The 25,785-nt window shown below is 43.4% G+C and overlaps 1 protein-coding gene across 4 annotated transcripts in view; it reads right to left on the bottom strand.

Moving 5' to 3' along the window:
- Nucleotides 1-25,785, bottom strand: part of mnat1 (MNAT1 component of CDK activating kinase) — a 65,600-nt gene that overhangs the window by 28,592 nt on the left and 11,223 nt on the right. For all 4 annotated transcript variants that reach the window (XM_071327718.1, XM_071327716.1, XM_071327715.1 and 1 more), the window contains 2 exons: nucleotides 24,534-24,662; nucleotides 13,829-13,950 (listed from right to left, as the gene is read on the bottom strand). In XM_071327718.1, the coding sequence (XP_071183819.1) occupies nucleotides 13,829-13,950; nucleotides 24,534-24,662 (251 nt within the window). The remainder of the gene's footprint in view (nucleotides 1-13,828; nucleotides 13,951-24,533; nucleotides 24,663-25,785) is intronic.

Below are 25,785 nucleotides of genomic sequence, written 5' to 3'. Positions count from 1 at the left end.
CGGACGCATGTGTTTGTCTTTGTCTTATCCCGTGTAAATAGCCACATTTTTTCTCGTATCTCTTAATCTCACCTATCTATGAACTAAATATACTTTCCTGCAACCCGCCTCACCCAATGTGGTACGGACTAATCGGAATGGCCAATCGGAATGGCCGATTAATCAGGGCCGATTTCAAGTTTTCGTAACAATCGGAAATCGGTATTTTTGGGCGCCGATTTGGCGTTTTTTTTTTTTTTTTTTACACCTTTATTTAATCTTTATTTAACTAGGCAAGTCAGTTAAGAACACATTCTTATTTTCAATGACGGCCTAGGAAAAACGAGGCAGAACGACAGATTTTTAACCTTGTCAGCTCGGGGGATCCAATCTTACATTGATTACATTGCACTCCACGAGGAGCCTGCCTGTTAGCGAATGCAGTAAGCTAAGGTAAGTTGCTAGCTAGCATTACACTTATCTTTATAAAAAACAATCAATCAATGACTGTCATTGCTCCAATGTGTACTTAACCATAAACATCAATGCCTTTCTTAAAATCAATACACAAGTATATATTTTTAAACCTGCATATTTAGCTAAAAGAAATCCAGGTTAGCAGGCAATATTAACCAGGTGAAATTGTGTCATTTCTCTTGCGTTCATTGCACGCAGAGTCAGGGTATATGCAACAGTTTGGGCCGCCTGGCTCTTTGCGAACTAATTTGCCAGAATTTTACCTAATTATGACAACATTGAAGGTTGTGCAATGTAACAGGAATATTTAGACTCATGGATGCCACCCGTTAGATAAAATACGGAACGGAATAAACGTTTTGTTTTCGAGGTGATAGTTTCCGGATTAGTCAAAGGTATATGGTTTAGAGAGAAATAGTCGACGCGTTATAATTCCTGTAATAACTTGCGGCTGAATTTGAAAGGGGTTCCTTCGTTATTTTACCGTTCATGTCTTCCATAGAGAATGTCTTGATCTACTTCAAATAAGGTCTGTGTTTCGTGCAGGCTTAAACCGCCTCGACGTTTTGATACCCGTGTAAATCTCACTAGGATAAGGTAACGTTTGTCAACATATTCTCATAAATCCACTCTACAAAAAAAATGTATCTTCGCTTATATTGATCAGAGTTACCTTGTCCTATGGATATCTACACAGTTATAAAATTGGCACGGTGATGTAAGCCTACACGAAAAACAGACCTTATTTTAAGTGAATCTAAAAATATCCTATGGAATAAATGAAGGAACCGCTTTTCAGATTTTGCTAGGTGTCATGGGAATTAAGACTCGCACTTTGGTTGTCAATTCTTACCATGCCCATTATTAAAATAGGATTTCCTGCATATAGAAATTAAAGTTTTTGTTTTCAACATTCATCACAGGTAACTTAAACTCTATTTTTATTCAAACAGTTGATAGTATTTGTCTCCTAAGCAGACTCTTCAGTATCATTGTCACTTCAAAGCTGTGTGCGTGTGTGTATTTATGTATTATATTAAGTTAAAATAAAAAAGTGTTCATTGTGCATTCAGTATTGTTGCAATTGTCATTATTACAAATATGTGTGTATGTGTATATATATATATATATATATATATATATATATATATATATATATATATATATTATATATATTTATATTATATATATATTTTTTTTTTTATAAAATCGGCATCGGCTTTTTTTGTCCTCCAATAATCGGTATCGGTATCGGCATTGAAAAATCATAATCGGTCGACCTCTAGTACGGACCTGCTATTTTTATTCCTTACAACTGGAACCTCCATCAGGAGCTAGCCAGCTAACTAGCTACAAGTCTTTGATAGCCACGGCTAATGGTCTTCACCTTTTTCTCGGTCACCAGCCAGCCTTAGCTCGGACAATACCTGCCAGTCTGCACAGCGCGATATCAACCCAGAGCCTATCGGACTGCTTCTCATAAAACACATCACCGGATTTCTGCAGCGCTGGATCATTACACCGGATCGTCGCAGCAAGCTAGCTGCAATCAAGTGGCTACTGTTATCTAACGCCTCTGTCCCGAAGCAAGCACCAGTTAGCCTTGAGCTAGCCTCGAGCTTGGCCCAAATACCAGCTAATTCTAGGGCTACAATACCTTGTTTGCCAATTGGCCTGGACCCTTTATTGTCGACACGGAGCCCCGCCGATCCATCATGATTGGACTGCCGACGTGATCGCCCGATGTAGTCTCAACAGGCTATTCTGTTACGACGTTGCCAAATTAACCATTTGCTAGCCCCGGCCCACTAGCTTTCTGAACGGTGAGTCCCCTGCTCGCCTAGCGTAGTAGTGACTACCGAACGGCACCCTGACTCACCGATTGCTGCTCTTTTCAATAACACGGTACCTCATTTTGTTTACCTGTCGGGCCCCAGCCTCGAACTCAGGTCCTGTATGTACCAAACTAACCCGCTCTGCCCATTCATCGCCATTTACCCGTCGTTGTCTTAGCTCGTCTGGCCTGTGATTGCTTTATGCCTCTCTCTAATGTCAATATGCCTTGTCTACTGCCGTCTTGGCTAGTTCTTATTGTTATATTTCACTGTAGAGTCATCAGTCCCACTCAACATGCCTTAGATAGCTCTTTTGTTCCACCCCACACACGTGGAAACCTCACCTGGCTTAACTGGTGCCTCAAGAGACGAAACCTCTCTCATCGTCACTCAACACCTAGGTTTACCTCCACTGTACTCACATCCTACCATACCATTGTCTGAACATTATGCCCTGAATCTATTCTACCACACCCAAAAATATGATCCCTTTTATTCTCTGTCCTCAACGCACTAAACGACCAGTTCTTATAGCCTTTAGCCGTACCCTTATCCTACTCCTACTCTGTTCCTCTTGTGATGTAGAGGTTAACCCAGGCCCTGTAGCCCCCAGTTCTACACCTATTCCCCTGGAGCTCTCATTTGTTGACTTCTGAACTGTAAAAGCCTTGGTTTCATGCATATTAACATCAGAAGCGTCCTCCCTAAGTTTTTTTATTCACTGCTTTAACATACTCCGCCAACCCTGATGACCTAGCCGTGTCTGAATCCTGGCTTAGGAAGGCCACCAAAAAATCTAAAATTTCCATCAACCACAACATTTTCCACCAAGATAGAACTACCAAAGGGGGGGGGGAGTTGCAATCTACTGCAGAGATAGTCTGCAGAGTTCTGTCATGTTATCCAGGTCTGTGCCTAAACAGTTCGAGCTCCTACTTTTAAAAATCCACATATACAGAAATAAGTCACTCACTGTTGCAGCTTGTTACATCTGGCCCTTCTTTGGACACCGTGTTAACTTCAACCGATCGCTGCCCGCACCTGCCCGCCCGTCTAGCATCATTACACTGGACGGTTCTGACTTAGAATATGTGGACAACAAACACCTAGGCATCTGGTTAGACTGTAAACTCTGCTTCCAGACTCACATTAAGCATCTCCAATCCAAAATTAAATCTAGAATCACCTTCCTATTTCGCAACAAAGCCTCCTTCACTTAGGCTTCTAAACATACCCTCGTAAAACTGACTATCCTCCCGAGCCTGGACTTCGGCGATGTCATTTACAAAATAGCCTCCAACACTCTACTCAGCAAACTGGATGTAGTCTATCACAGTGCCATCCGTTTTGTCACCAAAGCCCCATATACTACCCACCACTGCGACCTGTATGCTCTCGTTGGTTGGCCCTCGCTTCATATTCGTCGCCAAACCCACTGGCTCTAGGTCATCTATAAGTCTTTGCTAAGTAAAGCCCCACCTTATCTCAGCTCACTGGTCACCATAGCAACCTCCCACCCGTAGCACACGCTCCAGCAAGTATATTTCACTGGTCATCCCCAAAGCCAGCTCCTCCTTTGGCTGCCTTTCCTTACAGTTCTCTGCTGCCAATGACTGGAACAAACTGCAAAAATCACTGAAGCTAGAGACATATCTCCCTCACCAACTTTAAGCATCAGCTGTCAGAGCAGCTTACCGATCATTGCACCTGTACACAGCCCATCTGTAAATAGCCCACCCAACTACCTCATCCCCATAGTGTTATTTTTTTGTTGTTGCACTTTTGCACCCCAGTATCTCTACTTGCACATCATCTTCTGCACATCTATCACTCCAGTATTAACTTCTTTATGATAGGGGGCAGCATTTTCACTTTTGGATGAATTGCGTGCCCATAGTGAACTGCCTCTTACTCTGTCCCAGATGCTAATATATGCATACTATTATTACTATTGGATATAAAACACTCAGAGGTTTCTAAAACTGTTTGAATGATGTCTGTGAGTATAACAGAACTCATATGGTAGGCAAAAACCTGAGAAAAAATCCAAACAGGAAGTGAGAATTCTGAGACTCGTCAATGTTCAACTCATCGCCGATTCAATTCCCTGTAAGATATGGATATGTTTGCACTTCCTACACCTTCCACTAGATGTCAACAGTCTGTAGAACGTGGAATGAAGCTTATGCTGTGTTGTGGGGCCGGATGGGAGGGGAATGAGTCAGTGGTCTGGCAGATTGCCAGTTCTTGGTCACGCGCTTTCCTCATGATATCGCCTTGGGTTCCATAACTTCTACAGACATGAAGGAATGCTCTGGTTGGAACGTTATTGGATATGCAGTGGGGAGAACAAGTATTTGAAACACTGCTAATTTTGCAGGTTTTCCTACTTACAAAGCATGTAGAGGTCTGTAATTTGTATCATAGGTACACTTCAACTGCGAGACGGAATCTAAAACAAAAATCCAGAAAATCACATTGTATGATTTTTAAGTAATTAATTTGCATGACATAAGTATTTGATCACCTACCAACCAGTAAGAATTCCGGCTCTCACAGACCTGTTAGTTTTTCTTTAAGAAGCACTCCTGTTCTCCACTCATTACCTGTATTAACTGCACCTGTTTGAACTTGTTACCTGTATAAAAGACACCTGTACACACACTCAATCAAACAGACTCCAACCTCTCCACAATGGCCAAGACCAGAAGGCTGTGTAAGGACATCAGGGATAGAATTGTAGACCTGCACAAGGCTGGGATGGGCTACAGGACAATAGGCAAGCAGCTTGGTGAGAAGGCAACAACTGTTGGCGCAATTATTAGAAAATGGAAGAAGTTCAAGATGACGGTCAATCACCCTCGGTCTGGGGCTCCATGCAAGATCTCACCTCGTGGGGCATCAATGATCATGAGGAAGGTGAGGGATCAGCCCAGAACTACACGGCAGGACCTGGTCAATGACCTGAAGAGAGCTGGGACCACAGTCTCAAAGAAAACCATTAGTAACACACTACGCCGTCATGGATTAAAATCCTGCAGCGCACGCAAGGTCCCCCTGCTCAAGCCAGCGCATATCCAGGCCCGTCTGAAGTTTGCCAATGACTATCTGGATGATCCAGATGAGGAATGGGAGAAGGTCATGTGGTCTGATGAGACAAAAATAGAGCTTTTTGGTCTAAACTCCACTCGCCGTGTTTGGAGGAAGAAGAAGGATGAGTACAACCCCGAGAACACCATCCCAACCGTGAAGCATGGAGGTGGAAACATCATTCTTTGGGGATGCTTTTCTGCAAAGGGGACAGGACGACTGCAGCATATTGAGGGGAGGATGGATGGGACCATGTATCGCGAGATCTTGGCCAACAACCTCCTTCCCTCAGTAAGAGCATTGAAGATGGGTCGTGGCTGGGTCTTCCAGCATGACAACGACCCGAAACACACAGCCAGGGAAACTAAGGAGTGGCTCCGTAAGAAGCATCTCAAGGTCCTGGAGTGGCCTAGCCAGTCTCCAGACCTGATCCCAATAGAAAATTTGGAGGGAGCTGAAAGGGAGCTGAAAGTCCGTATTGCCCAGCGACAGCCCCGAAACCTGAAGGATCTGGAGAAGGTCTGTATGGAGGAGTGGGCCAAAATCCCTGCTGCAGTGTGTGCAAACCTGGTCAAGAACTACAGGAAACGTATGATCTCTGTAATTGCAAACAAAGGTTTTTGTACCAAATATTAAGTTCTGCTTTTCTGATGTATCAAATACTTATGTCATGCAATATAATGCTAATTAATTACTTAAAAATCATACAATGTGATTTTCTGGATTTTTGTTTTAGATTCCGTCTCTCACAGTTGAAGTGTACCTATGATAAAAAATTCCAGACCTCTACATGCTTTGTAAGTAGGAAAACCTGCAAAATCGGCAGTGTATCAAATACTTGTTCTCCCCAATGTATATGATAACAACATCCTGAAGATTTCGTCCGAGTTCGCCTACATTGCGCGAGCGTTTGGACATGTGCACTAAACATGCTAGCAAAAGTAGCTACTTAGACATAAGTAATGGACATTATCGAACAAAACCACGATTTATTGTGGAACTAGGATTCCTGGGAGTGCATTCTGATGAAGATGATCAAAGGGAATATTTATGATGTAATTTCGTATTTCTGTTGACTCCAACATGGCGGAGAAATGTTGTTATGTTTGAGCGCCGTCTCAGATTATTGCATGGTGTGCTTTTTACGTAAAGTTTTTTTGAAATCTGACACAGCGGTTGCATTAAGAACAAGTGTATCTTTAATTATATGTAAAACATGTATCTTTCATCAAAGTTTATGATGAGTATTTCTGTTATTTGACATGGCTCTCTGCAATTTCTCATGATATTTTGGAGGCATTTCTGAACATGGCGCCAATGTAAACCGAGATTTGTGGATATAACTATGCACATTATCGAACAAAACATAAATGTATTGTGTAACATGATGTCCTATGAGTGTCATCTGATGAAGATCATCAAAGGTTAGTGATTAATTTTATCTCTATTTCTGCTTTTTGTGACTACTATCTTTTGCTGGGAAAATGGCTGTGTTTTTCTGTGGCTATGTACTGAGCTAACATAATCGTTTGGTGTGCTTTCGCCGTAAATCCTTTTTGAAATCAGACATGTTGGTTGGATTCACAACATGTGTAGCTTTAATTGTCTTTCATGTGTGATTTCATGAAAGATTGATTTTTATAGTAATATATTTGAATTTGGCACGCTACATTTTTTCTGGCTTTTGGCCAAGTGGGACGCTACCGTCCCACATATCCCAGAGAAGTTAATGCTAAATTGTAATTATTTCGCAACTATGGCCTATTTATTGCCTTACCTTCCTAATATTACTACATTTGCACACACTGTATATAGATTTTTCTATTGTGTTATTGACTGTACGTTTGTTTATACCATGTGTAACTCCGTGTTGTTTGTGTCGCAATGCTTTGCTCCATCTTGGCCAGGTCGCAGTTGTAAATGAGAACTTGTTCTCAACTGGCCTCCCTGGTTAAATAAAAGTGAAATAAAAAAAATGGTTTGATGAAGAATGCAAAAACCTAAGAAAGAAATTGAGATACCTATCCAACCTAAAACAGAGACCCAGAAAACCTGAGTCCACGCCTTCACTAAAATGAATCACAAAAACAATACAGAAATACACTACGGAAAAAGAAATAACAGCACGTCAGAAATCAGCTCAGTGTAATTGAAGAAACCACACACTAACCACTTCTGGGAAAATTGGAAAACAACACAGAGTTATCTAAAACGGAAATGTATGGGTAAACCACTTCTCCAATCTTTTTGGCCCTATAACAAAGAACAAACAGAAAAAAACATATACATGATCAAATAAAAATATTAGAATAAACTATTAAAGACTACCAGAACCCACTGGATTCTCCAATTACATTGAATGAACTACAGGACAAAATACAAACCCTCCAACCCAAAAAGGCCAATTTAAATTGGCTATACTTAAACTCTAACATCATCCTCAGCTCTGGCATCTTCCCCAATATTTGGAACCAAGTACTGATCGCCCCGTTCAACAAAAGTGGAGACAAATTTGACCCTAATAACTACCTTGGGATATGCGTCAACAGCAACCTTGGGGAAAATCCTATGCATTATCATTAACAGACTCGTACATTTCCTCAGTGAAAACAATGTACTATAAAATCCATGTACACAAAAAACAAGTGAGAGGTTAAAATTGGCAACAACAAAAAAAACATTTCTCTCCACAGAGCCGTGGGGTGAGACAGGGATGCAGCTTAAGCCTCAACCTCTTCAACATATATATCAACGGATTGACGAGGGCACTAGAACAGTCTGCAGCACCCAGCCTCACCCTACTAGATTCTGAAGTCAAATGTCTACTGTTTGCTGATGATCTGGTGCTTCTGTCCCCAAGCAAGGAGGGCCTATAGCAGCACCTAGATCTTTTGCACAGATTCTGTCAGATCTGGGCCCTGACAGTAAATCTCAGTAAGACAAAAATAATGATGATCCAAAAAAGGTCCAGTTGCCAGAACCACAAATACAAATTCCATCTAGACACCGTTGCTCTAGAGGACACAAAAAAACTATACATACCTCGTCCTAAACATCAGTGCCACAGGTAACTTCCACAAAGATGTGAATGAGCTGAGACACAAGGGCCTTGTATGCCATCAAAAGGAACATCAAATTTGACATACCAATTAGGAAATGGCAAAAAAAAAAAACTTGAATCAGTTACAGAACCCATCGCCCTTTATGGTTGTGAGGTCTGGGGTCCGCTCACCAACCAAGAATTCACAAAATGGTACAAACACAAAATTGAAACTCTGCATGCAGAATTCCGCAAAAATATCCTCTGTGTACAACGTAAAACACCAAATAATGCATGCAGAGCAGAATTAGGCAGATACACGCTAATGATCAAAATCCAGAAAAGAGACGTTAAATTCTACAACGACCTAAAAGGAAAATGTCCCAAACCTTCCATAACAAAGCAATCACCTACAGAGAGATGAACCTGGAGAAGAGTCCACTAAGCAAGCTGGTCCTAGGGCTCTGTTCACAAACAAACCCCACAGAGCCCCAGGAAAGCAACACAATTTGGCCAAACAAATCATGAGAAAACAAAGAGAGAAATACTTGACACATTGGAAAGAATTAACAAAAAAACAGAGCAAACTAGAATGCTATTTGGCTCTAAACAGAGAGTACAGAGCGGCAGGGTACCTGACCACTGACTGACCCAAATTTAAGAAAGTTTTGACTATGTTCATAGCCTTGCTATTGAGAAAGGCCGACATAGCCTGTCTTCTCTTGAGAGCCAGGTCTGCCTATGTGCACACTGCCCACGAAATGAGGTGGAAACAGAGCTGCACTTCCTAACCTCCTGCTAAATGTATAACCATTTCCCTCAGATTACACAGATCCACAAAGAACTGGAAGAAAAAAAACTATTTTGATAAACTCCCATATCTACTGGGTGAAATATCACAGTGTGCCATCACAGCAGCAAGATGTGACCTGTTGCCACAAGAAAAGGGAAACCTGTGACAAACAAACACTATTGTAAATACAACCTATATTTCTGTTTATTTATTTTACTTTTTGTACATCGTTACAACACTGTATATAGACATAATGACATTTTAAATGTCTTTATTCTTTTGGAACGTCTGTGAGTGTAATGTTTACTGTTCATTTTTGTTTATTATCTACTTCACATGCTTTGGCAATGTTAGCATATGTTTCCCATGCCAATAAAGCCCTTAAATTGAAATAATTGAGACATAGATTGTGTGAGTGCCATTCAGAGGGAGAATAGGAAATGCAAAAAATGTAAGTGCCTTTGAACAGGGTATGGTAGTAGGTGCCAGGCACACTGGTTTGTGTCAAGTACTGCAACGCCGCTGGGTTTCTCACACTCAACAGTTTCCCATGTCTATCAAGAATGGTCCACCATCCAAAGGACATCCAGCCAACTTGACAACTGTGGTAAGCATTGGAGTCAACATGGGCCAGCATCCTTGTAAAACACTTGACACCTTGTAAAGTCCATGCCCTGACAAATTGAGACAGTTCTGAGGGCAAAGTGAGGTGCAACTCAATATTAGTAAGGTGTCAATGGTTTTGTACACTCAGTATATGTGTATTCAAGTAGTCAGATGTTAAGTATTTGGTCCCATATTCCTAGCACGCAATGGCTACATAAAGCTTCTGACTCTACAAACTTGTTGGATTTACAGTTTATTTTGGTTGCATTTCAGATTATGTTGTGCGCAATAAAAATGTAATGGTAAATAATGTGACACGCCTTCTCAACACGTCTGAAGTTGAAGAAGCGTGCAATTGGAATGCAGACTGCAGGAATGTTCACCAGAGCATTTGCCAGACAATTTAATGTGCATTTCTCTACCATAAGCCAGCTCCAATGTCATTATAGAGAATTTGTCGTCAGTTTGTACAACCAGCCTCACAACCGCAGGCCACGTGTAACCCTGCCAGCCCAGGACCTCCACATCCAGCTTCTTCACCTGTGGGATCGTCTGAGACCAGCCACCCAGACAGCTGATGAAACTGAGGAGCATTTCTGTATGTAATAAAGCCCTTTTATAGGGGGAAAACTCATTCTGCTTGGTAAGGCCAGGCTCCCCACTCACAAGTGGATGAGCCTATGACCTCCCAGGCCCACCCATGGCTGCGCCCCTGCCCAGTCATGTGAAATCCATAGATTAGGGCCTAATGAATTTACTTAAATTGACTGATTTCCTTATATAAACTGTAACTCAGTAAAACTATTGAAATTGTTGCGTTTATATATTTTTTTCAGTATAAATAAGAGTAAAATATGTTTCTGAACACTTCTATATTAATGTGGATACTACCATAACAGATAATCATGAATAATGATGAGCGAAATACCTGAGGCACCATATCCAGATTCGTCGGTCGGAATGCCAGACAGTGAAGCATGATTAATCACTCCATAGAACACGTTTCCACTGCTCCGGAGTCCAATGGCAGCGAGCTTTACACCACTCCAGCCGACGCTGGGCATTGCGCATGGTGATCATAGGCTTGTGTAGCTCCTCGGCAATGGAAACCCATTTCATGAAACTCCTGAAGAACAGTTCTTGTGCTGACGTTGCTTCCAGAGGCAGTTTGGAACATGGTAGTGAGTGTTGCAACCGAGGAAAGACAATTTCTTTACACGGCAGTCCAATTCTGTGAGGTTGTGTGGCTTACCACTTCACGGGTGAGCCATTGTTGCTCCTAGACGTTTCCACAGCACAATAACAGCAGTTACAGTTGACCGGGGCAGCTCAAGCAGAGCAGAAATTTTACGATTAGACTTGTTGGAAAGTTGGCATCCTATGATGGTGCCACGTTGAAAGTCACTGAGCTCTTCAGTAAAGGCCATTCTACTGCCAATGTTTGTCTATGGCGATTGCATGGCTGTGTGCTCGATTTTATACACCTGCCAGCAACGAGTGTGGCTGAAATAGCCGAATACACTATTTTGTATATAAAAATATGACACCTTGAAATGGGGGGACTAGACACAGTGTTTTCATTTCTAAAACACACACAGTACCAGTCCAAAGTTTAGACACACCTACTCAAACAAGGGTTCTTCTTATGTTGTAGAATAATAGTGAAGACATCAAAACTATGAAATAACACATATGGAATCATGTAGAAATCCCCCCCAAAAAGTGTTAAATCAAAATATATTTTATATTTGAGATTCTTCAAATAGCAATCCTTTGCCTTGACAGCTTTGCACACTCTTGGCATTCTCTCAACCAGCTTCATGAGGTAGTCACCTGGAATGCATTTCAATTAACAGGTGTGCATTGTTAAGAGTTGTGCTATGACATGGTAGGGGTGGTATACAGAAGATAGCCTATTTGGTAAAAGTCCATATTATAGCAAGAACAGCTCAAATAAGCAAAGAGAAACAAAAGTCCATCATTACTTTAAGACATGAAGGTCAGTCAATACAGAACATTTCAAGAACTTTGAAAGTTTCTTCAAGTGCAGTCGCAAAAACCATCAAGCGGTATGATGAAACATGCTCTCATGAGGACCGCCACAGGAAAGGAAGACCCAGAGTTCTCTGCTGCAGAGGATAAGTTCATTAGAGTTACCAGCCTGAGAAATTGCAGCCCCAATAAATGCTTAACACAGTTCAAGTAACAGACACATCTCAACATCAACTGTTCAGAGGAGACTGTGTGAATCAGGCCTTCGTGGTGGAATTGGTGCAAAGAAACTACTACTAAAGGACACCAATAAGAAGAAGAGACTTGCTTGGGCCAAGACACACAAACAATAGACAGGTGGAAATCTTACCTTTGGTCTGATGAATCCAAATGTGAGATTTTTGGGCATTCTAAGGCCAGAATCCCAGAGTAACCTCTTCACTGTTGACATTGAGACTGGTGTTTTGCGGGTACTATTTAATGAAGCTGCCAGTTGAGGACTTGTAAGGCATCTGTTTCTCAAACTAGACACTCTAATGTACTTGTCCTCTTGTTCAGTTGTGCACCGGGGCCTCCCACTCCTCATTCTATTCTGGTTAGAGCCAGTTTGCACTGTTCTGTGAAGGGAGTAGTACACAGCGTTGTACGAGATCTTCAGTTTTTTGGCCTTCATTTCTCAGAACAAGAATAGACTGACGAGTTTCAGAAGAAAAGTATTTGTTTCTGGCCCTTTTGAGCCTGTAATTGAACCCACAAATGCTGATGCTCCAGATACTCAACTAGTCTAAAGAAGGCCAGTTTTATTGCTTCTTTAAAATCAGCAAAACAGTTTTCAGCTGTGCTAACATAATTGTAAAAGGGCTTTCTAATGATCAATTAGCCTTTTAAAATGATCAACTTGGATTAGCTAACAAAACGTGCCATTGGAACACAGGAGTGATAGTTGCTGATAATGGGCCTCTGTACACCTATGTAGATATCCCATTAAAAATCAGCCATTTCCAGCTACAATAGTCATTTACAACATTAACAAAATCTACACTATATTTCTGATCAATTTGATGTTATTTTAAAAAAGGGACAAAAAAAATGTGCTTTTCTTTCAAAAACAAGGACATTTCTAAGTGATCCCAAACTTTTGAATGGTAGTGTACTATCAAATAAAAAGGTGACATTCTGTACTGTCGCCTCATATGATACATTTTATCTCAAATACAAAATGCTGGAGTAGAGCCAAATTAAGTTTTGGCTTCACTGTCCAAATAAATACAATGACAGTCACCTCCTTCCACCACTGAGCGCTCTAATTCGTCTCCATGTGCCACTCTCCACCAATCAGATCAGGGCTCTTGGCAGGTGGGAGGGCCTTAGTCAAAACAAATTGTTTTTGTCACATGCTTCGTCAACAACAGGTGTAGTTTAACAGTGAAATGCTTACTAGTGCCAGCCTGTCCCCGTGGAGACAGACGGCTGGGCACTGTCTGATGGATGGGCTGTGTTGGGTGATGAGAGGAGAGGGCCAATGACGTCGACGAGTGTTTGGACAAGGGGGCCCGGCGTTGAGAAAGCACTTCCTGTGTGTGCTGACAGACAGCGAGGTCCAGGAGAAGCAGTGAGAGGGAAGGGGCAGAGGGCTGGTGCAGGGGAACTGGTTGGCTGTTCCCCTTTAAACCTTGCCCTTCCCCCACCTCTCACAGCTAATCAAGGGCAACTTCAGAGAAAGCAAAACTGACTTCCAGAGCAGCCTCACTCCCAGTTAAATGCCTTACTGTACCCCATCAGATATGCTGTGAAAACTAGGCCAGGCCTTATACTAAGCTGGTCAACCTTAATTAAGAGGTGCTGATTACACTACTGTTCATTGAACAATATAAGCGAGGCCTTACAGTGTGGTGCTTTCCCCTGTAGTTATTTATCAAACCACTGGCATCTCCAGATTCTATTGTGCAGCAGCTAACTTTGCCAGTTGTGCAGAGCTGTGTACGTGTGTATGTGTGTTACAGGATGGGTTCTTACCCGAGTCGCCCCAGCTGCTCCAGCTCAGGGACGGGGGGTCCGTATGTGTGGATGTGGATGGGCTGGTAGTGGTACAGAACCTCTTCTAACCGGGTCACGGTCAGCAGCGACACAGTCTGACCCTGTAGTACAGGAGAAACGACACATTACAGTCAAACATGTTTGCCGGTGTGAATATCACTAATAAATCCCCACAAAGAGATTTAGCAGTTGTAGAACAAATATGCTACCCAAATCCTTGAAACAACCTGTGGTCGTCAACCTATGTCGTCGTAAGAAGGAATGCTAGATCGAGCAGCATTGACCAAGTCCAAAACTGCCCCAAAGTAGACATTTTATGCAGACAGCAAGTGTTAAGCAGTGAACAAAGCAATTGTTCGCAATACTGAAAATAGCCTACCCTAAGTTAAACCCTCTGATAGTGATTGGGATAGGGAAACCCTGTGCTTTTACTAGAGCTCGAAATGTACAAAGCAATTGAGAGCTACTCAAAAATAGTTCTGAACCAAAGTAAATACTATAAATACCCAGAATAAATCCTGTGGAGAACAAGGTAAGTCATGATGAGAAATACAGAACACAGACTGCCCAGAAGGCTCCGGTGATTCATGATAAAGGGAGGCAAAGTCATGGAGGAGCGCAGTAACCCTCTCTCTCTCTCTCTGTGTCTGTGTGTCCAATCAACGGGAGCTTTAAGTGGATTCATCCAGAAGCACCATCAAGGCACAGTGGATGGCCAACCAAATTACCTGAATGACATCACTGACATTTGGTAAGCTCTCCGGCACGCCAAACGACCCACATTAATCTGTCGTGTATCCTCCAATCAGAAAATATGCTGTGAAACAGATTTGATATCTGCATATTCTCTTCCAATCCATGAAGGTTGAAAGGGGTTTCAAATGTGTCTGCTTGCCTCGCAGTCAAAATGCCCTTGACCGTGGCCATTGAGCAAGAAACATGATCCTTCTTCAGGACGTTGCAGCACTGTTCGATCTCAGCCTGTGCCATTAGTCAGAGGGACTTTCCAGTCGGCCATGTTCTCTACTGAGTCTCAGTCTAGCTTTAAAGCATTTAGACTGGAAGAAGGGTAATGGATGAGTTTGGATGAAAATGAAACAAAGAGAATTAAAAGAACATGGATAATGTTTAAACAAAAACATAGGAAGGGGCGGGGTGGAATACAGAGAGAGAGAGAAACAGAGTGATAAAAAGTATGAGAGAGAGAAATAGGGAGACAAAGAGTATAAACATTACAGTGATAGGGGAGCTGATGAAAACCAACTAAACTATTAACATGTGGCCCCTGGCCTCCGACTGCTGTTCTAACACATGCTGCTGGCCAGGCAATGATGCACAATAGAATGAACAAAGCTGGGTCCGAAACAAGCAACACAGTCCGGTGTGACACACAGCTCAAAACAATGATTCAGTGGCGTGGGGACATATAAAATATCTGAATATTATGTGATAAAAATCAAGATATTGCCACTAACAAACAAAAATATGTTTCTATCCAACTGGCAACAGATTTTCAGAAAAATATTCTAAAATCTGCATAAAAACAATATGCGCATTTTCCGACCAGGTGTGTTTCCATCAAACTGACTTGTTTTGCAGATAAAATGGCCTGTGCGTGATGACGTAGCATCACGCAAAGTACTTTTGCGGTCAAGTTCCCATGACGAAAATGTGTTTAATTGCATTTCCAACTCCACCGATGGTTTGTCAAAAAAACTGTTCTGATAAATAGCAAACTAGTTAGCTGATAAAGTGCACAGGGTGTTATATGAGATATGGAAAAGAGCAAGATCATTTTATTTGATAATTGGCAGCCAAGCACTGATCATCATGTCACAAGCATTCAAATAAGAGCCTACCCTCCATATTTAGCGTATGGGCAATTTGCATGATCACTGTGCACTTTACTAGCATGTGAAGTTCATAACTTATTTCATCTGCTTATTAAACGTAATGCTTTTCCTAGTCGTGGTGGTAGGCCTACAACAACCTGATGTGATTCTTTCAATATTGGCGTGATCACCTCAATGAATTTTTCTGAAACAAGAAGTTCCCATGTCAAACGAACAAATTGTCTATCGACATTTATGAAATTGCACCATCATTTCCTGTTTCCATCAGCCCTGTCATGACTTTATGTGTCAGGTTATTCATCCACATGAAACGGTTGGATGGAAACCTGGTTATTGACAGTCAAACATTCACTCCACAAAACAAAAATACTCTCCTTCTCCCACGCACATATTTCTCTGCTGCTGCCACTCAACCTTTAACCCTGTGGGGCCAGTGACCCAGGCAGCCTCTTCCCTCCCATTCATCCCTACAACACTTCAGCCCCAACACAAGCTAATCAAACCCAGACCGGCCACTCTCTCTCCCCGCTCTCCATCAATCTTCTTTCAGTCTTTCTTTCAGCACTGTATTACTCCTACTCTCCCCTGCACCAATCACCCAGACAGACTAGAGTGATGGTGGGGTGAGAGAGAGAAAGCGAGACAGAAAGTGAGAAGAGAGAGAGAGTTACAGATGGTGAAAAGGCAGTAAATCTCATTTGACAGACAGACAAACTAGAGCAGTCCAGAGAAGTTTGTTGCATTCCTGTCCAAAGGCACCTTGAAAACTGGCAGGAACACACGCATACTGTATCGCTCACCCCTACACCACACACAGAGCTCCCCTGTTAAAATGTGTCTGCATCACTGTAACATCAGTATTGTCAACATCCAGTTCATTCACTAGCTGCCTGCAGATTGTACAATGGGATTGAAAAACAATACCTAACAACAAAGTGTTGACTGGTTTACAACTGCCAGACATTGAGAATAAGACCACATACATGACAGGTAGCATCACAACTGCATTTAAATATTCAAATGAGTAAAACAAAGAAACATCAACAGTTAAGTCTCAATGATCGTATCTCTCCCGCACGTGTGACAGAAACTCATGGTAGAGAGAACCACTACCACAGGGCCAAAACAAACATCTGCAAACATTAAGAGGCCAATCTTAAAACCCAAGGAAAAAGTGTGTAGATGTGTGTGGGTGTAATTGCGTGTGTGTTTAAGATTCCCAAAAAGTCCCCCGTGACATTAAAGTAAAACTCTTGGGACCATCCATCTTAATAAAACCGCAGGGGAGGATAACTTGAGGAAATCACAGTGTACCTCACTACTCCCTTCTAGTTCTCCCTACTCCGGTACGGTCCACGTCAGGCCTACATCAGGTTTAAGATCACACCATCTTTATTCAACTCTCAAGATACTGAATTAGCCAGCCATTGTAGCCAGCATATGATTGTAGAAAAGCAGACCACATTCAAACATGGGAGCTGCTTAGTCAGTGTTCAAGGCCAAGCCTAATTAACATCCGAGCACGAGATCTGATCACACACACACTCTACCCCCAGGGAGCCACTACCTACGCCACACACAGTCCACTTGCTCTCGTGAGCAGCCCCTCTCTATCGTCCCAACTGTGGAGCTCTGCAGGACGTCCCAAGATCGCTGGAGACAACCCCCCCACCCCCATGGGTAGCCTAACTTCAGCTGAGCTCTATGTAACCCAGGCAGAGCCACAGGGGGCTCCATTCACTAATGGCCCAGTGATAATGGCTGCAATCACAACAGAGTGAGGTGGCGGGAGTAAGACGGCCACAGGGTGGAATTGTATTGGGGATAAGTCTAATGACCAGAGTTAGGATGACCTGCACCAGCGAGCGAGAGGGTCAAATCCTCCCACGTGTGATCCTCCTGCCTCCTTCACCCTCTCTGCCACCCCTACCCGGTCACAGATGGTGCTTCTGTGTGGATAAAAAGCTTTGTGGCCCCCTCTGGCCCACTGAGCACAAGTAGCAAGTGTAAACGCTCCTGCCTTTGCAGTGCCTCCCCTTCCCTCGGAGGGTTAAATATAACCATCCTACAGGCAGCAGCTGCACCAGCGCAAAGCCCTTAAAGCTGACAACTCCTTTTTCCTCTGGGCTGGGCCGGCCTGCCTGTGGGGTGCTGGGGCCAAGCACAACAAGGCCAAACCAGAGGCAGGGGCACAAGTGTGAATGAATGCCCACAGATGGTGCCAATCGGGGGGGGGGGGACAACTATCCTTTACCCCAAAAGTCATCTCCCCAACCCACACATCCCCACGGAGCCATGGGTCTCCGTGCCAACAATGGCATATAAGAGCAAAGGTGAAGGATCGAGCCCTCTCCCACATAAAACAAGCCAGGCTTTGAGCGGTGAATGACACACCAGTCAAAATGAATGTCAATCACGTTGGTGGGGTATAAAGGGAAACATACTACTGACATATACAACCACACGTTTAGAGACCCGTGTTGCTACACATAATGGAAGTGTTTAAAAGCAAAATAAGAAATCTGAGCAATGGCTAAGTGGAGCAGCAAGAGGAGGAACATATCACAGCAATGAGAGAAGAAATGGAGTGTGTGATTATGACTCAAGAGTGAAAGAGAAAGAGTGAGGGGAAAGTAGCTGTGTGGTGTAGCTGTAGCAGACTGCCTCCACAGTAGAACAGGTTGAGCCAGTCTGCCAGACAGAGCTTGGCTTGGCCTTGAATGAGGAGCATGACTACCCAACAAAGGTCACTGCAGAGGACAGCACACTACCAATGAAAAACAGGCCAGCGCAAACACACACCGAATGTGTGTTCCCTAAGGCCCTTAGATTCCATTCTATGGAGTCAAGCCAAAGAGGACCCTGAGAATTTTAGCAAGGTACACATCTGTGTTAAGGGATAAACTTCCCACATGCATTTGACCAAGTATTAGTTTTGCTCTCATCAAGTGCACACGTCAGCCTCGTTAGGCATGTCAGCTGCTCTGCTGGCCATGAGGGGTGCATCTCACCTCTGTGGCAGTGGGACGTTTTATTTAAGATGGCGCTGAAAGCTGGACCACGGTGGAGATTCTCTACAGGTCAACAGCAAGCAGGCATGGAAGACTGTTCTAGTCTGTCTGTGTGTGTGTGAGACAGCTGCAACACACATACACAGTTACCTAGGCTACTTCCATGAACCAGTGGATAATTGAACTAAAGTAACAAAAAGTAACAAAATTTAACCAAGGTTCAATTTCGCAAACAAGCTTAGCTATGACAGACTATAGCTATCAGACTACAACAAAAAGAGGGAGAGAGCCATCATCAATAGCTAGTTTCAGCATGGAAGGGTTACCTCCCACACATCCAATTTCTTTTGATTTCAACAGATGTCTACTTTAAAAAGAGAACACGCTTCACTTTGGTCTTCCAAGGATGTTTGCCCAGGCTGGGTAACGTGTGTGTGTGGAGTACACGGATGTGTGTGTGTTTGAGAGATATCAAGGCAGGGAGGGAGAGTCTCTCTTGTTCAGTGGAGTGCTACAAAGTCAGGGATTACCCAGACTGACTTTGGACCATTCAAGTTCACAAGTACAGTGAAATGCCTTTCTAGCAAGCTCTAACCCCCAAAATGCAGTAAGCAATAACAATGTAATACTAAAAATAACATAAGGTAGAACAAAAATACACAAGAAATAAACATGAGGAAGTAAGCTATATACAGGGTCAGTTCCAATGCCATGTTTACAAAGATACTGGAGTGATAGAGGTAGACAGTGTAGGTATAGGGGTAAAGTGACGAGGCATCAGGATATACAGTGCATTTGGAAAGTATTCAGACCCCTCCACTTTGTTACGTTACAGCCTTAGTTTTTAGAAATAGAAGAAAAAAAACAGAAATACCTTATTTACATAAGTATTCAGACCCTTTGCTATGAGACTCGAAATTGAGCTCAGGTGCATCCTGTTTCAATTGCTCATCCTTGAGATGTTTCTACAACTTGATTGGAGTCCACCTGTAGTAAATTCAATTGATTGGTCATGATTTGGAAAGGCACACACCTCTCTATATAAGGTCCCACAGTTGACAGTGCATGTCAGAGCAAAAACCAAGCCATGAGGTTAAAGGAATTGTCCGTAGAGCTCCAAGACAGGATCGTGTCAAGCCACAGATCTGGAGGAAGGGTACACATTTTTTTTTTTTACAGGATTGAAGCTCCCCAAGAACACAGTGGCCTCCATCATTCTTAAATAGAAGATGTTTGGAACCACCAAGACGCTTCCTAGAGCTGGCCGCCAAGCCAAACTGAGCAATCGGAGAAGGGCTGCATCACATCCGGCTGTGATTGGGAGTCCCATAGGGCGGCGCACAACTGGCCCAGCATCGTCCAGGTTTGGCTGTCATTGGAAATAAGAATTTGTTCTTAACTGACTTGCCTAGTTAAATGAAGGTTAAAAAGGGGTTTTGTCAGGAAGGTGACCAGAACCCAATGGTCACTGACAGAGCTCCTCTGTGGAGATGGGAGAACCTTCCAGAAGGACAACCATCTCTGCAGCACTCCACCAAATCAGGATTTTATGGTAGAGTGGCCGTTCAGAAGCCACGACAGCCCATTTGGAGATTGCCAAAAGGCACCGAAAGGACTCTCAGACAATGAGAAACAAGATTATATGGTCTGATTAAACCAATATTGAACTCTTCGGCCTGAATGCCAACAGTAACATCTGGAGGAAACCTGGCACGATCCCTACGGTGAAGCATGGGTGCCAGCATCATGCTGTGGGGATGTTTTTCAGCGGCAGGGACTGGGAGACTAGTCAGGATTAAGGGAAAGATGAATGGGGCAAAGTACAGAGAGATAATTGATGAAGTCCTGAGTACTCTGGAGCAGGTTATCAAACTGGGGCGAAGGTTCACCTTCCAACAGGACAACGACCCAAAGCACACAGCCAAGACAACGCAGAAGTGGCTACGGGACAAGTCTCAATGTCCTTGAGTGGCCCAGCCAGAGCCTGGACTTGAACCTGATCGAACATCTCTGGAGAGACCTGAAAATAGCTGTGCAGAGACACAGCCCATCCAACCTGACAGAGCTTGAGAGGATCTGCAGAGAAGAATGGGAGAAACTCCCCAAATACAGGTGTACCAAGCTTGTACCATCATACGCAACAAGACTCGAGGCTGTAATCGCTGCCAAAGGTGCTTCAACAAAGTACTGAGTAAATGGTCTGAATACTCATGGAAATGTGATAAATCTGTAAAAATGTCTAAATGTCTTTGCTTTGAGGTAGCGGTCCTAGCGGAGGTAGCGGTCCTACTGCTGGGTTGTTGCCCTCCTACGGCCTCCTCCACGTCTCCTGATGTACTGGCCTGTCTCCTGGTCCTCCATGCTCTGGACACTACGCTGACAGACACAGCAAACCTTCTTGCCACAGCTCGCATTGATGTGCCATCCTGGATGAGCTGCACTACCTGAGCCACTTGTGTGGGTTGTAGACTCTGTCTCATGCTACCACTAGAGTGAAAGCACCGCCAGCATTCAAAAGTGACCAAAACATCAGCCAGGAAGCATAGGAACTGAGAAGTGGTCTGTGGTCACCACCTGCAGAACCACTCCTTTATTGGGGGTGTCTTGCTAATTGCCTATAATTTCCACCTTTTGTCTATTCCATTTGCACAACAGCATGTGAAATTTATTGTCAATCAGTGTTGCTTCCTAAGTGGACAGTTTGATTTCACAGAAGTGTGATTGACTTGGAGTTACATTGTGTTGTTTAAGTGTTCCCTTTCTTTTTTTGAGCAGTGTATATAATGCCGGCCAAACAGGGATATTTTAGATTTTTGTTGCAAAAAAAAGGCTCTTTATTCATTGATGGAAATATCAGTCGATGGAAATATATTTGACCGTCATGCTTATCGGTCTTATTTATCCCGCACAACTACCACATCTGCAGAGCAAACAGAACCTATCTATTGTGGGATTTCTCCTGCTGCTCCTCAGCTGGTTGCTGCTGGAGTAAAACATGCTTTTATCAGCCCATTCAGTGCGCAACAATTCTAAAGGCAATCGCATGTTAAAAACAGTTTTAGGGCATGATTAAAAATAGCTACTATTTTTATTTCTCAACTGGTAATTGAAGCGTGCCTCCCATTCACCATTCAAGTGCAGGCAACAGGCTATCAGCGCGTCACCACTTTACAATGTGAGCTGGAGGCCGTATGCATTTTGAAAACATACTTAAATTGTTTGAAATCTGAATGTATATTTCATATTATGAGGAATGTCTTACCTTGCTTCAAAGTAGACTATAGCTAAATCCGACCATGGAAACGTGGAGGCAATTATTTTCTAGAGACTTCATAGGCGACACATGAGTTTCAAGTTTGTGAAAGTTAACAATTTATCCTGACATTTCTACCGTTCTGCATACCAGTTATGTTTTTCATGTCAAACAGTTGTATTTCAATAACGGTTTTCATTGCTCAATAATTGTCACGTGGTTAATCATAAAAATCTGAATCTAAATTAAAGTTAAAGTCAACTATGCGAAATCACCAGCCTCTGCCATATGGACACATTGATACACCGTGATCCATTGGCAGCTAAAGAAATTAGCAAATGGAACTCATAGCCTATAGGCTAATGTAGCAGTAGCCTTGCTCTTTCACACCAAGGATTGGTGATTATTGGAAAGATTTTTCTACTTGCTTACTCTGAGGAACTACACTATCGGCCAGTTTATTAGGTACACCGCCCCATTCACAAAAATACAGTGAGTCACGTGGCCGTGGCTTGCTATATAAAAGCAGGCAGACAGGCATCGAGACATTCAGTAACTGTTTGATTGAGCGTTAGAATGGGCAAAATGAGTGACCTAAGCAACTTCGAGAGTGGTATGATCGTCGGTGCCAAGTGCGCTGGATCCAGTACCTCAGAAACATCCGCCCTCCTTGGCTTTTCAACTACGACAGTGTCTAGGGTTTACTGAGAATGGTGCGACAAACAAAAAACATCCAGTCAGCAGCAGTCATGTGCGCGATAGCTCGTTGATGAGCGAGGTCGAAGGAGAATGTCAAAAATTTTGCAAGCTAACAGGCGGGACACAAACAGACAAATAACGGCGCCGTACAACAGTGGTGTGCAGAACAACATTTCGGAATGCACAACTCGCCGATCCTTGCAAGAGACGACCACAGCGGGTTCCTCTCCTATCTAAATAAAAACAAAGAGACAGGAGGTGGCACTCCCTACTGACAGCTCACGTTGGCCTGCCTGCCTGCCAGGAGAGACTCTTCAGTGTGAGGCCAAACCCCCTGCTTCCACATCCCCAGAGGGGTGTCTGCTTCTATCTCCAGGATATGATAGTTAAGAGGCGCGAGAAGCACCCTTTCTACAACCATGTGGTGCCTATAACTGATTAATGGCAAGATCATTTCTGTTAATTCTCTTGCTCTCTCTCTCAAATGACAGCAACATGACTCTGCATCTTCTCTCTTTTGAATCCTACTTCAACAGGACACCAAAAATGAAGAGATAAATAAGCCGGCGTTCTCCAGGAATCAACTGCGACATCTTGAAACGCCACCAAGTCAAACAGCAGTCTTCTGGACTGAGGTGAGGGGAAACCAAAACCACACTGAAACCCAACTGAAGCCTCGCGGCGTCCAGATGTGCCTGGCAACTGCTCTACCCCACCCCAAGCCAGAGGGAGGAGAAAGGAGGGAGAAAGAGGGGTAAAAGTGACGGGAAAAAGCCAGAGTCCGAGCCAAGAGCAACAGCATCTTACAACCTTCTCTCCATCAGCAAGTAGCACTTAATGCTGCATATCCAGTCAGTTAGAGAGAACCACATCCTCCTGAAGCCAGACATACTGGAGCAACTCTTTTTCCAATGGTGGAGGAAGAATGGGCGGTGGTCATGTCTTTGGGTGTAAATGGATATCAAATACACTCATGGTACAAATATATTGCCCAGAGGATTACCCATGCTAGCTGGGCTGATGAGACAGAAGGAAAGGTTTCTAGATTCTGCAAGCAGAACTAGTGTATAGGTATGCGAGTGTGTGTGGAGAAAGACAGCTGGACAGAGAGAGACTTCACATTCTGTCACGGAGTTGGGACTAGTTGAGCACTAAGACAAGATTTCTCCCACGCAACATTGCACCCTGGGAAGTCAGCCACACCTCCCATATGGGCTTGTGGAGAGAAAGGTGGGGGGGGATATCGCTTTATCTCGTCACGGTATAATGAAAATAAACTAGTGTGAAGGAAAACATAGCCGTTGCCAAATGGAAGGAGGCCTTAACAGCTACCCTGAACAGCAAAGCTGACAACTCAACAAAACACCTAGCCAGAGCCCTCATTCTGTCTCTGAGGGCTGCAGGTAGGAATGTGATGACACTATGGATGAGATGAGGGCTTGTTCCCACACCAGGCAGAGAAGCGCGCTAAGGGATTGGACACAGTGCACTGCAGCAACACTCTACTTCAGGGGCTCCTCAACCATTAGCATGAAGCTAAATCTAAACTGACCACCACTGTAATATGCTAACAATGAATTAGCATTGACCTAAATGGCAGTGTGTGTGCCCCATTAAGCTAGCCAGCATTGGGCTCTGTTTAAGTATGCTAACCATGCGTTACTATTGAGTGAAATCATGCAGGCCGAGTGTTCGTATGACCTTATCGTGCTTTAAAACTAGCTAAAATAGGCCGACCCAGGGTGCATGCTGGACATTCACTAGCATTTCTGTGTGGGTGCTGTTTGTATGCTAACTATGCGGTAAGCTTAAGGCATCCTTCACAGTCAGGACAGTCAGCGTGTTTACACGTGGCGTGCGGTACTCACCATAGGGATGCCGGTGGAGAAGATGGTGGTTTTGACCACCTGTTTCTGCTTCTCAATCTGGGTCTCCAGCTGGGCGGCCCGGTCCTTGTGTTGGGCCAGCAGGATGGTGGCGGGGACATGAGAGCGCTCCTGGAGGGGAACATACAAATACAGGTATGAATATGTCATCATATTTCTGTATGTGTGCACTTATTCAAAAACCACTGACTAGCCATGATCTAGCCTCAAGCAAAACCTGTATTTAAGCCAAGTAAAAGATGGGAGGAGCTTCACCTGTAAATGAGATGTGTAACTTGGGAAACTCAGAGTTTACAATATCAATCACACACACATCTCCCTATAACTGCACAACTAAGAAACCAAGGTGCTCTGAGGCTAGTCATTAAATTATTAATGCAGGGCAAGTTAAAAACAGTGGTATTATGTCGCCCTGCAGCATCTTTACCTCCAGAAAGACCATGCATGGTGTTCAGATGGAGCAGGACGTTATTGTCGGGGTAGACAGGTTGTATGGACAGAACTGGGAGTGTTTTCATCACTAGGCAGGAAGGAAAGTGTGGCGCAGAATAATGAACAGCTGGAGGTGATCAATTGATGGCTCCTTATCAGGATCTATTGCAAACACTATCCGTCTATAATGATCGTTCGTGTGTGTGTGTGTGGGTGACCCCGACCCTCAGAGATTTCTAGTGTAAATGCCAACACACAGCAGCGTGTTCCCGGGGGCTGACTGCTCATCTCCCAACAGACAACAGAGGCCCAGTGTTTAAACAAACAAACAGCTCAAACTGCTATCTGTGATCGCGCTTTACCAGGCAGCTCTACAGGGACAATCCCTTCCACAGCCTGCCGCTAAAACACAATGGAGCCAGGAGGCTTTGGTAACAGAATGCTAACCATGCTGGGCTCCACCACAGGAGGTAGGTGTGTGTGCCACTGGCAAATTTTCTCTATCATATTTTCTACATTGTACAATAATAGTGAAGACATCAAAACTATGAAATAACACATATGGAATCATGTAGTAACCAAAAAAAGTGCTATGATAACAGCTTTGCACACTTGGCATTCTCTCAACCAGCTTCATGAGGTAGTCACCTTGAATGCATTTCAATTAACAGGAGTGCCTTGTTAAGAGTTAATTTGTGGAATTTCTTTCCTTAATGCGTTTGAGCCAATCAATTGTGTTGTGACAAGGTAGGAGTGGTATACAGAAGATAGCCCTATTTGGTAAAAGACCAAGTCCATATTA

This window comes from Salvelinus alpinus, chromosome 9 (genome assembly GCF_045679555.1).
Source record: "Salvelinus alpinus chromosome 9, SLU_Salpinus.1, whole genome shotgun sequence".
Classification (NCBI taxonomy): Eukaryota; Metazoa; Chordata; class Actinopteri; order Salmoniformes; family Salmonidae; genus Salvelinus; species Salvelinus alpinus.
Note: the sequence above shows the minus strand (reverse complement) of the source record. Positions and strands in the feature narration are given on the sequence as shown.